We start from the raw sequence: 16,551 nt of genomic DNA on the forward strand, positions 1-16,551 counted from the left end.
CTTTCTGGGAATGAGTGGTGATTGAGGTTTGAGAGAGAAAGCGCAAGTGGTTCAAGAATCTGTAAAGTATCTAGTGTTCGAAATTCTGAAACGACAAAGAAGGTTGAACACAGAGAGGAAAGAAGCTATCTGCCAAATACCGGAACCTCGGAATGATGATGAGCTATGACTGTTTCTCAGAATGGTGGGATGGTGCAGACTGTGGATTGCAAACTATGGACTTATTGTGAAACCATTGTATGAACTGCTAAAATGCTCACCACTTGGATGTCTGGAATGGGATAATAGTACCAGAAATGCTTTCAAGCAAGTGAAAAGGACTCTAATGAAAGCACCAGCTCTGTGACTTCCTGATCTGACTAAGACTTTGGAGCTGTTTGACCATGACAGGCGATGGCTTTGGGAGTGCTGTCTCAGATGTTGGGAGGAAACAGATGTGCTATGGCCTATTTCTCCAAGTAGCTAAATAACACCAGCAGAGGTTGGCCAGGATGCCTGAGAGCTGTAGCAGCTACTGTATTATTAATTCAAGAAACTCGGAAGCTGACTTCAGGACGGAAAATAACCGTTTACGTTCCACATATGGTGATCACAGTCTGTTGTGGTTTGAGCCTGGTTGGCAGCCAAACGCCACTCAGCCACTCGCCCACCCTTCCCCACCTGGGAGTGGGGAGGGAATTGGAGGGGCAAAGAGAGACTTGTGTGTTGAGATAAAAACAGTTTAATAAGAGTAATAAAATAATACGGTGACAGTATAAACAGGTAATGTACAATGCAATTGCTCACCACCCACCGACCGACACCCCCGCCCGCTCCCGGCTGGTGATCCTGCAACACAAAGACAACGCGGCAGCAATCCCAGAAGTGAGAGCGCGCCCCTTCCTGCCCATCCCTCCTTTATATGGTGAGCGTAATGTCACATGACATGGAATATCGGCCAATCCGGGCCCGGTGCTCCAGCCGTGTTCCTTCCCGGCTTCTTGTGCGCCGGTGCACAGGCAGGGCACGGGGAGTTGGAGAGTCCCTGAAATCTCCGTGTGCCATCAGCACTCCTCCAGCTACCAAAAACGAACCTAAACTCTATTCCAGCCCAAACCAGGACAGTGCTAAATCAGAAAGGCGGACATTGGCCATCCCCGAGCCGAATGTTGAAATACCACGTAGCATTAGTTGAACAAGATGGTGCTATCTTAAAAACAACTGCAACTGTAAACCTGGCAGCCTTCCTGTCCTATCTACAACTTGAGACAGAGAAAAAAAAACCTACGCAGGACTGACTGCAGGCTATCGAGGAAGTGTATTCCAGTCAACCTGATTTAAAGGACATCCCCTTGGAAAAGCCAGGGTGGGAGTTATAGTCTGATGGGAGTACATTTGTAAAAACAGGAATCCAGCTGTCAGGATATGCAGTAACTACTGAAGATGCAGTTGTGGAAGCAAAAGCTTTTCCCTCAAACACCTCTGCTCAAAAAGCAGAACTGATGGCATTAACAAGAGCCTTGGAGCTGAGCGAGGGAAAGCAAGTAAATATAGGACTGATTCTAAATATGCATTTGGAGTACTACGTGCACATGGAGCCATTTGGAAAGAAAGAGGACTGTTGTCATCTCAGGGAACTGGAATAAACACGCAGGACAAATTTTGAAGCTGATGGAGAATGTGCAAAAACCAAAAGAAATTGCTGTTATGCATAGTAAAGCCCACCAAACCGGACGATCCCCACAGGAAACAGGCAGTAGATTAGCTGATCTAACAGCTTGAAAAGTTTCAGAAAAGGGTAAAGAAATATTGGAAATAATACCCATAGAAGAGATAGAAATGAAACATTCTCCTAACTAAAGTAATCAGGATACAAATGTAATTGAAACCTTAAAAGCTGAGATACAGGAAAATGGGTGGGCTGTCACCCCCACAGGACAAGTGGTCCTAACTCCACTCCTAATACATGAACTAGTAAAGAAAGAACATAATAGTGTTCATTGGGGAACTGAGAATTTATTAAAACATTTACAGAAATGAGTAGTAAGTCACAACATGGTAGAAACTGTAAGATCTGTAACTGAAAAGTGTGAAATCTGTCTTAGAAACAATCCAAAAACACAGGATGAAGTCCAGTTCAGAGCCACAAAACCAGGAAATTCCCCAGGTGAACACTGGCAAATGGATTTCACTGAACTGCCAAGAAGAGGAGGGATGAGATATCTACTAGTGTTGGTAGATACTTTTATGAGGTGGCCTGAAGCTTTCCCATGTTGCACCAACAAAGCCAGGGAAGGAGTTAAAATTTTACTTAAAGAAATAATACCGCTATTTGGTGTTCCAGTAGAGATCTCCTCTGAGAGGGGACCACATCTTGTTGCAGAAGTTGTTCAACAAGTAAGTAGAGTATTGCAAATAATGTGGGAATTGCATGCCCTGTACTGTCCACAGTCTATTGGATGGGTAGAGGGCATGTATCAAACCCGAAAATTGCAGTTAAGCAAAATTTGCCAGGAGACCTCAATGGTTTGGATACATGCACTTCCACTTACTCTGTTAAGAGTTCAGCCCAGAGGAAAACATCGGTTAAGTCCATATGAATTATTGTCTGGAGACTTTATCAGATCCCGAAATAGCCTGCGCTTGAGTGGGAAATCATGATTAGGTTTTATGTTTTGGCTTTGATGATTATAGTAGCCATGAATCAATTTGGACAAGCTTATTGGAACCAAAGTTTACACTTCATGTTGCTCCAAAGCCTCACAGGAGTACTTAACAGGACCAACTGCTGGATTTGTACCCATCTTCCAGAACATTTGGATAAAGGTCTCCCTGTGGTGGGAATGCCAATACCCTTTAATGAATCACTGATACAACTCAGCCAAGCCAACTCCTCCACCTCTAATCGACCAAAATGGAAGTTGAATGGGAATTAGAGATCCCTCCAGGGTTTCAATATTCAAATGCCACCTATTTCCAAAGATGTTTTCTTAATAAAACTACCATCAATACAGGGGGGAAAAAACACAGATCGTGAGTGTGGACAAGCTAAATTAGTAGGAAGTGACAAGAATTGCACGAGTTTTGTGCTACCTACGGTGGAGCAAATACATGTGCTATTAATCAAACCAGGAGAGGAAACCATACAGTTATGGGGTGGCCAGCACCCTATGGAAAGGGATGGTATTGGATAGAGCTAGAAAAGGATTACCCTTAGGGTGGAAAGAGCCTTGTACATTGGGCGCCCTTCTTCCTAATATAATAGTTGTTGATAAACTGGATGGACAAGGTGGATGGGTAAGAACTTTCCTGAGATGGACTAAAAGAACCTCTGATGCCATAGCTGATACACCTAGTGCATTCCATAGTTTTGCCAGATGGTTTCTCACCTGGCTAGGGGTAAGTGAATTGGAAAAGACAACCATCAATATGTCTGCCATAGTTGAGAATATGGAGAATAGGACTATGGATGCCGTGCAGGCATTGCAAATTGAAGTCTCTAGTCTGTCCCGAGTAGTATTACAAAGAGTATGGCCCTTGATCTATTGTTAGCCACACAGGGAGGTGTTTGCACAGTGATTAATGCAAGTTGTACCTACGTGGACCAAAGTGGTAGAATATCCACAGACCTGGCAGAAATTTGGGAGCAAACAAAGATTTTGCATCAGGTAACTAAGGGTGATACCTTGTGGGGTTTTGAGGAATTATGGCACAAATTCCCTTTGTGGCTACCAAATTGGATATGGCTAAAGAACCTACTCATGATGGTGATTCTAATAGTCTGTGTTCGTATCCTGGTGTGCATCGTGATTCCATGCTTCAATTGCTGTACTAACCTTTGCTTAAAAAGTAATGAGTGTATATATATAGAGTGAGGATTGTAGCCAGAAAGCTACAACCCTCAAAAGAAAATGAGGGATTGATGCCCATGAACTAAAATGATAAGAAAATGGAGAATAGAATTATTAAGATCAATTTAAGCTGTTTTAACCATTTAACCATTGTGCTGCAGGTGGGACCAATCAAATGCTAATCTCTTCAGGAATAGTTAGAATAACTGCAGGGTAAGGAACTCATAAATAATCTTACCTAAGATGGTTCGGCCTCATATTATCAGGTGCAAAGAAATGTAAAGATAAGGAAGCTCCAAATTAGCAACAAAACCAGACCAGGCCAGCCTTGAAGGACAAGATATAGGACTGAGTTTGTGAACAAGTAAGGGTCAGCTGGTAGACACAGTGAAGAAGACTATGAGCCTTCTTCTAAAGACCCCTGACGACCACCTGAAGACTCCAACGGGCATGCACAAGAGACATTAATGTATGCTAATGAGTTCCTGGAAATGTTATGAATGTGATAAAAAATATAATTAATACATGTGATTAAGGTAACATAAATGTTTGTTGATTTTGTTTTCACACACACATATTAGGAGGAGCTCTCCCCTGTGTGTCCAGCACTGTAATAAAGAATGCCTGCTTTCTAAAACTCCAAAATTGTGCCTTAGAGAGTGAATTAATTATTGCTTTCTGTTAACAGTGCCTCCAAAACCTGCTCAGGGAGCAGCAGATTATCTCACCACCTCTGACATGGGGTGAGCTGAGAGGGCAGCATGCTGCCTAAAGGCAGGGTGATCAGTCAGTTCTGAATGAGCTGAAGCTCTAATCCCTTTATTTTACCAAAATCGTTGTTCTGCTATTAGGCCTTTGCTAGAAAGCTGCTGGCAAATTGCATCCAAATAAGGTTCTTGTAGTCTTTTGCTGTCTCCCTTGGATTTCACATCCTTGGGGGCCGAAACAGCCTACCCAGCATGTAGGTTCTGCTGCTGCTGTCCCGCCGCCCGACCTTGCTCCGCTGGCCTCTGGTCAGGATGCTGCACTGTCCCCGTGCTGCCGCTGCTTTCCTGAAGTGCTGTTTCTGGCACTTGCGCATGATTAAAAATCTCATGCTTGGAAATGTCAGTCTGAGGCTCCAGCCGAAACTGGGAATTGGTTACAGGCAGCTCTGGAGGAGGGGACATCTCTACGTCTCCGCCTTTGCCTGTGATTCACTGTGTACTGGGAACAAATGGAAAATAAAGGGGTCAAGACAGCCTGGGGCGGGGAGGACAGAGCAGATGCTAAAGAGAAATCTTTTCTGCACAGTATAGTAGGGGAAGCAGACCTAACCTTCAGGAGAGCACATATTAAACAAAATGAAGTCAGTGACTACCAGTCTGACTGAAAAATATTTCTTTCACCACGATTGCAGAGAAAATGGTGTTGGGCTAAGAGGAATTCCATTGTAATTTCAAGCCAAATGAGAAAAGGGGCAAGAAATAAGGTGAGCATGAAGAAACTGAAAGAAGCCTCTTAAGCGGGAGGTCAAGAGGGTTGGAAAAATAAGAGCTTGGTTGCTTAAGCCATATTTTATTTGTACTACGGTGCCTGTTAATGTGTCCTGTGGAAAGGTGATGGCAGCCAGTGCTGGGAGGGGGTCCCATACTGTCCTGGAGTGGAGTGTGCACTGCAATTTGGTGAGGATGGCAAAAGGGAAAAAAGATCTATATGCGGAGGGACAGATTGCTCTCAGCCTCACTGGAACGTTCCCAGGGAGCCTGGCTGCCCCTCCCTGTGCCCAGATGGAAGCCACATCACAGGCATTTTCCATAAGAACAGCAAAAAGCGCATCTCCACCACTCTTTTGCTGATGCTTCAGTTCCTGCTCCGGAAAATGAATGTGTTAAAACATTACAAGGAAATGGAACTTGAAAATGTTTCTAACATGTTTTAACCTTTTATTTTTCTTAAGAGTAATTTTCTGCTCAGTGTTTCTACAAAAGCCCTGCATGACGCTGATTCTCTGCTGTGAAGGATGGCAGTCTACAGAGGTCTCAATTCTGGAAAAGTTCTGAGCAACTGAAGCAAGGGTTTAAGGAGATGAAATCTGTGTGGCAACCTCAGCCATGACAGCATTACCAGCTTTGCTGCTGCTGCTAAATCCCAAATGCATTTCCTATCCCAGCAAGATCCTCAAGGGTTTTTCTTCCACCCCCCCAATACCTGGGTGATGCCTGGCATGACCCACCTTCTCTCGTACAGTCAAAGCATGTTCAGTTCTGCAGAAGCGATGCACAGCGTGACCAAGTGCCTGGTGCTTGGATCAGCTCCATCATTCCCTGTTGGGTCAGCTGTCCCCTGGACAAAACTTTAGCAACACTTGCATGGGTGCATCCACACATGGGGTGTGTTTCAAAGAGAACTGTATGGCCCTGTAGCTATGTCCTGGTTTGGGATGAAATAATGTTCCTTTTTGGTAACTAGAATAGTGCCGTGTTTTGGATTCAGCTTTGGGTTTGGTATGAGAAGAATGCTGATAGCACACTGATGTTTTCAGCTGCTGCTGAGACTTCAAGGACTCTCCGACTCCCCCTGTCCTGCCCGTGTGCAAGGGCACAGGGAGCAGGGAGGGAGCACGGCCAGAGCACCAGACCCAAACTGGCCAGTGAAATATTCCATATCATGGGACGTCATGCTCACTGTATAGAGGAGGGGTGGGCAGGAAGGGGCTCTGTCTCTTTCTCTTGCTTCCAGGATTGTGATTGCGGGATCTTGGTATTTCGGGGTCGCTGGCCGGGACCGGGCTGGGTGTTGGTCAGCGGGTGGTGAGCAATTACACTGTGCATTGCCTGTTTATATTTTCTATTACTGTCATTGTTCTCATTTTATTACCATTATTAAGCTGTTTCTATCTCAACCTGCGAGTCTCCCTTTACCCCTCCAATTCCCTCCCCCATTCCCAGGTCAGGGGGGAGGGTGGGTGAGCAGCTGTTGGGGTGGTTGGCTGCTGACCAGGCTCAAAGCACAACCAGCTACTTCAAGTAAACAAGTCCAATCTGTGCTTTCTTTTCCAGCTGGATTGTCAGTGAAACTTCCAATACAGTGTTAACAAAGAGTAGGTGGAGAGAAGGGACTCAGTAATAGCTACAGGACCCCTTGTTCTCATCTCCTTCAGTGAACTTCTCTGTAAAACTTAAAATGTCATATTTCCTCCACGCACAATTTTTAATTAAAACCTCCCCCCTGAAAAGGTCAGGACAGCTTGACTACCTGCTGCCCACACACCGATAGCCTGACAACAGTGAAAGCCAAGGGCAGTAAACAAAGCTCCTCCCAACCTGAAAACCAAGCACCGAGGACCCTCTCTACCTGGACTAATGAACAAACGGTGGCGGTGACAGCCTGTCCCGGTGTCCCCATCATGCTCTGTGCCTTGTAATTGCTAACCATCACCCCCATTCTTCCAGGCTTTCTTTATAAATAATATACAGCTTCTCACCTTACCAGCCTTCTCATCTTTTCCTCTTTAGCACTCCTTCATCTGCTTCTCCCCCAAGATTACAATCTTATTTTTAAGCACTGAGTGCAATGTGCTTTTTCACTTCCGATGTTCGGGTGCCAGCGAGATGTAGGTTGTCAGATGCACCAAAACCTACTTCGTTTCATTCTCTGCAACCACGTATGTGACGAGCTCTTGACTGTCCATCTTTTCAGTGCTGATGTTTGGACACTGCAATAATGTTGCTAAAATAGGCACTTCCTTTGCAAAGGAAAATTTTACTTCTGCTGCTGTTGTCAGCCACAATAATTACTGCAAGTTCAGCTGAAACTGCCAAACACATATGTTCTGTCTTATTTAAGTTGTGGAAGTATGAACTGAGTCACAGACCACAGAATGTTTCATCAGCAAGGGAAAGAGCACAGCTGTTACCACGTACCTGTCGTGAGCGTGCTGGAATCTTCTTGATTCCAAATGACCAAAATGACTTCCTCACCTCTGAAAGCTGAAAATATAGAGTGCATTAAGAGACCGCTGAGTTTCAACTGCCAATTTCTCCTTTCAAACAGAAATAATGTATAGAGGAACCTGTTTGACTAGAAAGAGATTTTCTACAAAATCCATGGTTGGCTCACGCCTAGACTTTTATTCAATCCATTCAAAAAATAGACAGAACTATAAGGTGGCACATATCGTCAGAGAGTACAAATGTCACATCTTTCTTTATACAGTTTAATTTAAATCCATAGATTAAGACAGTGAAATAATTGCCCTCGGTGGGAAAATAATTATGGGTCTTCTAAGAAAGGACAAGTCTTCAGGTAAACATTTACACAAATGTATCTGGTTAAGCATAACTTTTTCTATCCTCTATAAAAATATAAACAGCATTTCAAAATGCCTTTAGATAGTTATGTTAAGGTCATTTAACATGGCATTAACGAACTGACAGAATACAGGGCCTGGGCATGTCAAACCACATTTAGTAATCCATACCCAGCCAAAACGAAAACATTTAGTATGAGCTTCAAACGTAATATAATGAAAGAAACAATATCAAACTAAAGATACACAAATATGATGTTCCTCCTCCCATATGAATACCTTATCTTTAATTTGTATATTTTGTTAAGATGGCAACGATAAGACAAAAGTAGCATTTTTGCACAGGCTAATTGTAACTCGGGATCAAGTATAACTTGCCTTTCCCAGAAAGTAACATTGCTGGGAAGTGACATGAGCCAGCATTAAATTAAGGGCACTCACTGTCATGTGTGTTTTGCCTGTGCAGTATTACTTTGATACACACTGTAGCATGTGACAGGAGGACAAGTGCAAATCACAAGGGCGGAATCTTGGCTTCCCAGAGAGCAGAACCAGGCAGTAAAAGTAAGACTAAACAGTTATTTTAAAGGCAAGAAGAAACTGAAACAAAAATCCAACTTGTCTAAATTTTAAATAGTGAGATGTAGGGTGTTCCTGGTACAGCTGTCATAAATGCACCCCATGTTTTCCAGGGATGCAATCTGATAAGCTAAACACCTAATCGTTGTTGCAAGGACTTATTGGTTCAACACAGATTAAAATATTTGAATACACTGAATATATTGGTCACAGGTCTAATCACATAATTTCCCTTTTCCCAAACATAAATTTGTGTTGGAGCAGCTTCCCCATCAGCTGTGTGTTTGCACAGCAGAGCACTCCATGTTGTAATCGACTAGCACGTATGCCAACAACAGCTGGTATTTTCCAGTTAAAGTGACCTACAAGTGAGAAACAAAACCTAAGGAAAGGGTCAGGTTTCAGATAAAGGCTGGACATTTTGAACTTTGGACAAAGTGACAGGTATCTTTGATTCTCCTGGTTCTGGTGCTTTTTTGACTGGGTTTGCATGGGCTTTTATATCAGCTATCCTCTCTTTAAATCTTTGCTGGAGGTACTTTTCTTCTTTGGAGTAACTTTTAGCAAAAGCAGACATCAGCAGGCACGCTGCCACAGTGGACCCCCCAACACAAAACAAGATTGCTCCTGCCAGCTTGCATATATCAAGGGACCCATTAAACTGAATGGCACGGGTATCCACCACAACAAAATCATCTTTCCCAAGAGCTTCGATTTTCGGTGGCACAAGAAAACCCACTACAAGAACTGTTAAACCTATCAGCATAAAAGCCGTCCCAGAGATGAGTCCAACCTGGAAAAGAAACAAAGAGCCCAATTAATATGCCTTTCCATTTCTTAGTTGGCATTTAGTTTTCACAGTGTCTTGAAGGTACAGCTTTTTCTTCTAGGAGAAGGCTGACATTTTTCTTGTAGGTCATATGTGGCCCTCCTAGAACTAGAAAATATGGAAAAACTGTCTTTTTATGACTCGTATTTATATAATTCAGTATTGACATTTCTGGAAATACTGGAATATGAATCTATACGTCTAAATAGCATTTCACATCCAAAGGCTCCATCACAGAGGGGATCATAGTTTAACCCTTGTGTTGTGTGACTGATTTATTTCTTTAGCTTTTAGATGGTGGTTAGCACCATGAGTTCAGTCCTGACTGATAGTCTGTGTTATATCCACCACTCCCTTTTACTCCATGAAATGTCATTCCTCTGCAGGGGTTAGAAGGAAGTTGCTACTGCTGTGAACAGATCAGAGAATATTTTTAGCACATTTCAAGTGCAAGTGCATAATTTGGTTCACATAGAATGGCTCTACTATCAAAGCAGAGGGATTGGATGTTAGATGGCCTCGCAGGCCCCTGCCAACCTCTGGTGTTCTCCAATTCTATCAAGTTCCCTGACCTTAATGGAGATCTTGCAGTTTCCTCCATCCCTAGGTCACACAGTCCCAGAGTTACTGCTGTTAACCTACCAGTCCTATTCCCAATAATCTGGCAGGACTATTGTGGGTGCAGAGCGGAGCTAAACTACACTTTCAAGATATGGGTGGGGTTTCCCAGGTAAGACTTTGATGTTTCAGTGACATGGCTCCTTGTGACAGAGAAATCAGAGGATCCAAAGATCCCAGAACTCCCTTGAAAACTGATGTATATTGGTAAGAGTGCCCTGGTTTCAGGCAGATGGTTATTCATTCACCTCAGAGAAAACTGAGCACCAGAAGGCCTTTCTGGATGAATACCTAAAAGCTTTAGTTACATGGGAAAGTCTTGAAATGAGAGTTTCTCTCTCCAGCAAACAGCAATGGGCAGTACCTTCCAGAACATGTTGCTCCACCTGCTAGGCGATCTCTGGATCTGAAAATCATCCTCATACTCCCAAATTGAAGCTGTGCAGTCCTCATAAAACTGATGCAGGTAGGACCGGACCCCGTAGCGTTGGTACCCTCCCTCAGTGCTGCCCTGCACATGCTTGGACCCGCAGATGTCAGCATAGGAGCTCATCCTTCCTCCCTGTAACGAGAGGTTTCATGCAAAGCAGTTCGTTATTGATGTGGCAGGAGGGAAAAGCTGCCTACAACACCCTCCAGAAGACATGAAGAAGAGCAGCCCAGGAAAGACCTTCCCTTCACTTTTTCCTCCAAACAAAAAACAAGCCTGGTAGAGTTGCGTGCAGTGACTCAGCTCAAATGAACCCCAGGCACTCGGCGTCTTGGCGCAGCACAGCCCAAAGGTGCTGCAGGGAACATTTCCTCCCACATGCAGGGTGCCTGCTCCCCATCTTTCGCATTAGAGTGCCACTGCATTTCTGTGGAGATTGAAAAAAGCAGAATATATCAGGTAACAAAAGCTAGCATCCCTCAAAGGCTCATGTTGCCTCTTATCCAGACTGTTTCTCTCAGTTAACTAAAATTTGCAACCTCAGGAATTTTTCAAACTGCTGGGTAAGGGGTTTTTTTAATGTTTTTGCCCAAGCTTATGAAGTGCAGGATTAAGCATTGATGTAACATTCATAGCCATGAGAAACAAAGGCAAAATAACTCCTAGACAGATTGAAAATGTATATATCCTGTATTCAAAAATATGGATAATAAAAAATGAAAAAGATGGAATGTCATAACAGGATCAATCTGCTCACTGAAGAGAGTGAAATGAAAATACTAAACTTGTGGCAAACCACTGCTCCTTTGGAATAGTCAATGCCCAAGCTCTTGCTGACTTTAAAAAAAAAAAAACAGAATTTTGCCTGCTATGAAAACTATCAACAGTGTTCCCTACTCTTTCCACTACATGGAAGTTCTCCTAACACACAAGATCTGTATTGAACTATGCAGGTCCCAGGCCTGAACTTGCTCGCACAGGTGCAATGCTACTGAATTCATTGAAGTAGTACAAGCCCCTAAAAAACTTGAGCGACAGGTCAATGTTGCCTGAGCTGACTGACTTCTCTTTTAAAGAAGTTCAAAACATCTTAGTCCAAAGGGAACTGTTAATCAGTACTTGCATCTGAATGTCACAGCTCAATTTATATCAGCTTCAAGCAGTTAATCTGACTGCCACAGCAATTTTACTTAGAGGGGGAAGGCAGGTTTGACATGCTCATGGCAGCTAGGTCCCAATTTTGCAGCCAGGTCCCAATTTTGCAGCCCTACAGCCCATTGAGGAATGGGTGATCTCACTGGGAATGAAACACCCAAGTATGCAAGAGAAACAAACGCTGCTGCATTTATGCTAAGCAGAAACCAGAAAGTGTCAATAGGGAATGGCAACAACCTGAATGAAGCTCTTGGCTGGCTCTGAAAACACGTCTGGTATAACAGTAATCTTCCAGCTTTTTGGAATCTGGTTGCATTATTGGCTTAGGGATAAAGAGTGGTTTGCTTTTTCCTTTTTATAAATCAAACCCAAGCTTACTGGGTTTTATTTTTTATATTTAATATGTATTTAGTTTGGGATCTCATGATCTCAGCTTCTTCTAATTGCAAGTATCACTCTTGCAACTTGTGATGAGGCTTCAATGCTCTCTCAGAAGCCATGACCAAGCGGGAGAGGAGGCCCACAGGATGTTGGGGGCCCTAGCGAGGGCCAGAGCTTCCTCCAGGAGAGGGGGAGGACAGCGCTGGTGGCTGAACTTTGCAGAGCATCAGGGATAGCACCAGGCACAGCTTCTGGCAGGATCCCCTTCTTTAAACCCAGAACTGCCTTTGCATCCCCTGCAGGTTTCCCTTTTCTCCCCTTCAGCCACCATAAAGTGTTAGGAAATCAAAGAAGTGCTCTCCGACTCTGTGGATGGGCTCGCCCTCCGCCGACGGTACAGCATCGGTGCCCTCCGGAGCGCGCTCAAGGTGCTGGGCTTCCCGGGCAAGGGAGGGAGACGAGGCAGGGTGGATGGAGACCCTGAGACAGCAGGAAACTCCTGGGCAGCACCGGCTGCTCACCGGGTGAGCGGGGAGAGCCTGGCACCCAGGCCATCCCCTCTCAAGTCGTATGTTGCCAACACTGACGATTCCCACTACAGTTAATATATTGAAAAAAAAACAGTTTGTTGTGTTCTTTTAGAATGCTATGAGCTTTTGAACACTAGTAATTTCTGAGGTACAGCCCCCCCCCCCCCCAAATAGTGGTATGGATATAAGTAGATAATCTGAACTCTTGCAGAGAAATGCTGAAAGCTACTCTTGGAGCTTGTTTGTTCTTTTGCAAACGAGTTCTTTTTGTTTCCCTTGGGAGTCCTTCCTTCTGCTGTTTGTTCCCTACCTGAAAAGAGAAAACAAGTCCTCTTTTCTCACTGCCACCACTTCCTCAACAGCTAGCTGCCACCTCACACAGGACAAGCACTGAAGAGCTCTCATAAAACCAGAGTTCTGTTCACCTCACAAAAATACCTTAGGGTGAGAGGATGAAGCAATGGCATGTTTTCCCACAGCTGCTCCAGCTCCCACAGACAGGGTCACACAGCCTTTCCCCAATGGATCAGAACAGTTTATGTCCATATCCCTCACCATGTCTTTTGGTTACGAGTAAGCAAGCACTCCAGCTCCCACATCAGAAAGACAATCAAGAAGCCAACCAAAGCTCTGCAGAGACTCATTTTCTTGGCTCCTTACTTAGGTCTTTATTCTCCCATCAACCCTACCTCCTTAGGTAAACCACGCTTAACTCCTTGCCAAGTCATTCAGGTAAGTGTATTTAACACCACATAATGACCAGAAAGGGAGGCTAAGTGACCCCATAAGGTCAACACAGGGAAGGACCAGACCTAACATGAGCAGGTAATGTCACGTTAGCCTGCCACAGCTCAATTGCATTACTCCAGCTGCCACCAGGAGACAATTTCAGACCTTCTTGGTTTCTCCAGAATTCAGAAACCAGGTGAAGCACGCTGCTGAGTCTGAACTGGCAACTGTAGTTATTGCAATTAATTTAAGAAAACTTAGTGTAATGTAATAAATCCGTATAAACATTATCTTGCATACACTGCACTGTCTATAGGTTTAGTCAAGAGGAGGGTGTAGTGTTTCTACCACCTTGCTGAAGAATTGACTTTAAGAACCACACAGACTGGAATCACTTAATATTATACATAGATTGTTTTTCTTCAGCAATCTAAAATGCTAATAGTTGGGTTTGGTCAGGCGTATGAACAAAATGATAAATAATAGCTGCGAGGTGGAATAGAAAACAAAAGAATGATCTTTTGTTTGAAAGAGTTGTGATAATATCAAGTAGTATGACCTTTTAAAATGGAAGGAAAAAAAAAAAAAAAGGACTGCCAGCATCATTAACTCTTTTCAAGCACTGCATATTAGTCCTATTGAACATTTTCTTTATGCTCAGACCCTTCCACTCATAAGTAATCTCTTTTTCAGAATATTTTGTGCCTTAAGAGAGAAAAGAAGGCTTCCCAGCCCTATATGACTCATTGAAGCAGCCTGCTAATTTGGCCATCTGTAATATAAACATAATGTTGTTGTTCTGGCTACTTACAGATGGGGCAGAGGAACTGAAACAGTCAGAGTATAGTGGGAGAAAACAGTTCTCCATAAATAAGGAGGAAACGCATGTCACACTGTCAATTTACCCTGGATGAATAAATACTGCAGTAGCTATGATCTCCTGAGTGTTGATGTGTCACCTTCAGGTCTCACCTTCATGGCTGGGAAATTAAATGCTGAGGTGCTGGGAAACTTTTGCTAAAAAGAGAGTTGCTGTTACCCAGATCTGTGTTACGCATGAGCTTAGAACACGCATCCAGGCCTCGGGAGGTGGTTTAATCATTAAAAGTTTTTCAGTGCCTAAACCTGAGGTGCCTAGGAATACGTGGGATGTATGATCACAGCTTCAGAGCACACCACTTCAATCCATACCCTAGCAACTTTTGTTTCCATGGCAAAAGCAGCTCTATTTACTTTGAGCTTTACTATTCTCCACTGATCTGGGGAGATGTGACTGGATTGGTGAACAGGCAGATTAAAAGATGAGCAAGCTCCAAGAAAAATTACCCAATAAATTTTTCAACTACTTGCTTTCTTATTGAAGGGTTGGACACGTTTGAAAAAATCTAAGGATCTGGCATCTGAAAGGCAGGACAAAGCAAGTAAGGACGTGCCATTGCTCCGCAACACCACACGGCCACTCAATGGAAGCCACAAATGCTGCTGGGCTCACCCAGGTGAAGTCCCCCCTCTCCCTTCTCCAGATTTACACCCTTCCACCCTTCTGTTCAGAGGGCCGTGCTTCCAGCCCTTACCTACAGAAAGCGAGACCCTCGTGAAGAGCGAATACTGGAATAAACAACCCGTCTCTGACGGCAGCCTCCGAGACGGCCTTTCTGATGCCTCGGCTACCTGTGATGCCGGTGCTCGGCACCTTCTCGGGACGGTCAGCGCCCGCCCTTCCCCCGGGGGGCCCGGCTGCTTTCCGGGGCCTTCTCCCACACGGCAGGTTGGGGTGTGGGGGGGCAAGGCCCCGCGGCGGGGAGCACAGCCCAGGGGCCTCCCTTCCCCGCTTCCCGCCGGCCCCTCCGGCCGCACAGGCCGGTGCGGGATGCCCCGCCGGCCGGCCGGCCAGGAGACGCTCCCGATCGCCCTTTTTATCGGGCGCAGCGGAATTCTCCCCGCAGCGCCTTCACCCCGGCGGACATCTCGACCCTCCGCGACCGACCGCCGGCCTTCAGCCCCGACCCCGGCCCCCGCGTACCGGCGCTCCTGGGCGGCGCGGCGCCCGCCGCCCCCCGCCGCCGAAGCCCAAGTTCGCCGGGAGCGGCGGGGTTACCTGGCCCTCCTTGCCGCTCCCCTCCAGGCCGGCCGAGCAACCGCGGCGACGCTAGCTGCGGCTCTCCCAACGCGGCCCCATCTCCGCTCTGCGCCGCGCCGGCCCCCAGACACCACGTATGATGGACGGGGCCCGGAGCGCCGCTCGCTCCCGCTCCCGTGCCTGCGCACTGAGCCGCCGCCGGGCCGCCCTCGCCTCGCCGCGCCCCCACCCGCGGGTGGTTCCCCGGGGCGGCGGCGGAGGCGGGGGGGGGGGACGGGACGCGCCGGGGCTGGGGGTCGTGTCGTTCCCCCCCGTCCCCTCCCGGGCAGCCGGGTGGGGTGAGGGGTGAGGAGGGTCCCTCTGGCCGCGGCGCGGGCGGGGCCGTCCCCCGGGCCGCAGGGAGCGGGTGCCCGCTGAGGTGTCACCCCCCTGGGTGGCGGGAACAGCCGCGGCCTTGGGCCGGGGCTCAAACCGCCGCCCTTTTAATCAGTGAAACACACAGAGAATCGACGCCCCGTTCTTTGTCCAGACGAGTGGATAGGCACCGCAGAAAGTGATCTATGAGCTACAAAGAATAAGGCAGTGAGATCTGGAGCGGGGGAGGAAATAAATTGGTCAGCGGGAGATCCAACAAGAGAAACGGAGTGAGGCTGAGGGCCAAGCATTAGTGTTCAGGTCTGCCCTGATAACTACAGGTTGGTTGGTTGGTGGGAAAAGATTTTGAGTATGCGAGTTTGGGGGGATTAAGCTAGTGAGGGAAGAGTTAGTTAGCATGGTGAGGCGCTGGGAGCTGGAGATGCTCAAAGGTGTTCCACTAAAAGGCAATATGTAGTCCGTCTGAAAAAAATAATGAGAACATAAAGGGCAAGAGTGCTAACAGTCATTTCAATGCTCTGTACTGAAATAGGACAAAAATAAGAGTATTGTTGAATGTAGAAGAGATGGAAGTGCATTAAAGCAAAATGGGGTAGTCTTAGCCAAAAGAAAAACAAGGTCTTTTTAAAGTGCTTAAATTGCTATCGTACATGAAGAAGAAGGTGAGATTAATGGTGGTTTCATTAATAACAATGTCCAAGCTCCATTGAAAAAACCCTGCATT

At 45.7% G+C, this 16,551-nt stretch overlaps 1 protein-coding gene across 2 annotated transcripts; it reads right to left on the bottom strand.

The window, feature by feature from the left end:
• Positions 1–7,915: 7,915 nt before the first annotated feature.
• On the bottom strand, positions 7,916–15,852 carry NRSN1 (neurensin 1). 2 transcript variants are annotated; one of them, XM_042806950.1, is made up of 3 exons: positions 15,396–15,852; positions 10,512–10,709; positions 7,916–9,493 (listed from the first exon to the last, which is right to left on the bottom strand). In XM_042806950.1, the coding sequence occupies exons 2-3, from the start codon at positions 10,698–10,700 to the stop codon at positions 9,095–9,097; spliced, it is 588 nt and encodes a 195-aa protein (XP_042662884.1). In that variant the 5' UTR covers positions 10,701–10,709; positions 15,396–15,852; the 3' UTR covers positions 7,916–9,094. The 2 variants fall into 2 exon arrangements, with proteins under 2 accessions (XP_042662884.1, XP_042662883.1); XM_042806949.1 differs by having other exon boundaries at positions 15,471–15,848.
• Between the last annotated feature and the right edge of the window lie 699 nt (positions 15,853–16,551).

The sequence above is a fragment of the Tyto alba genome, unplaced genomic scaffold (assembly GCF_018691265.1).
Source record: "Tyto alba isolate M040663 unplaced genomic scaffold, T.alba_DEE_v4.0 Super-Scaffold_48, whole genome shotgun sequence".
Taxonomy (NCBI): domain Eukaryota; kingdom Metazoa; phylum Chordata; class Aves; order Strigiformes; family Tytonidae; genus Tyto; species Tyto alba.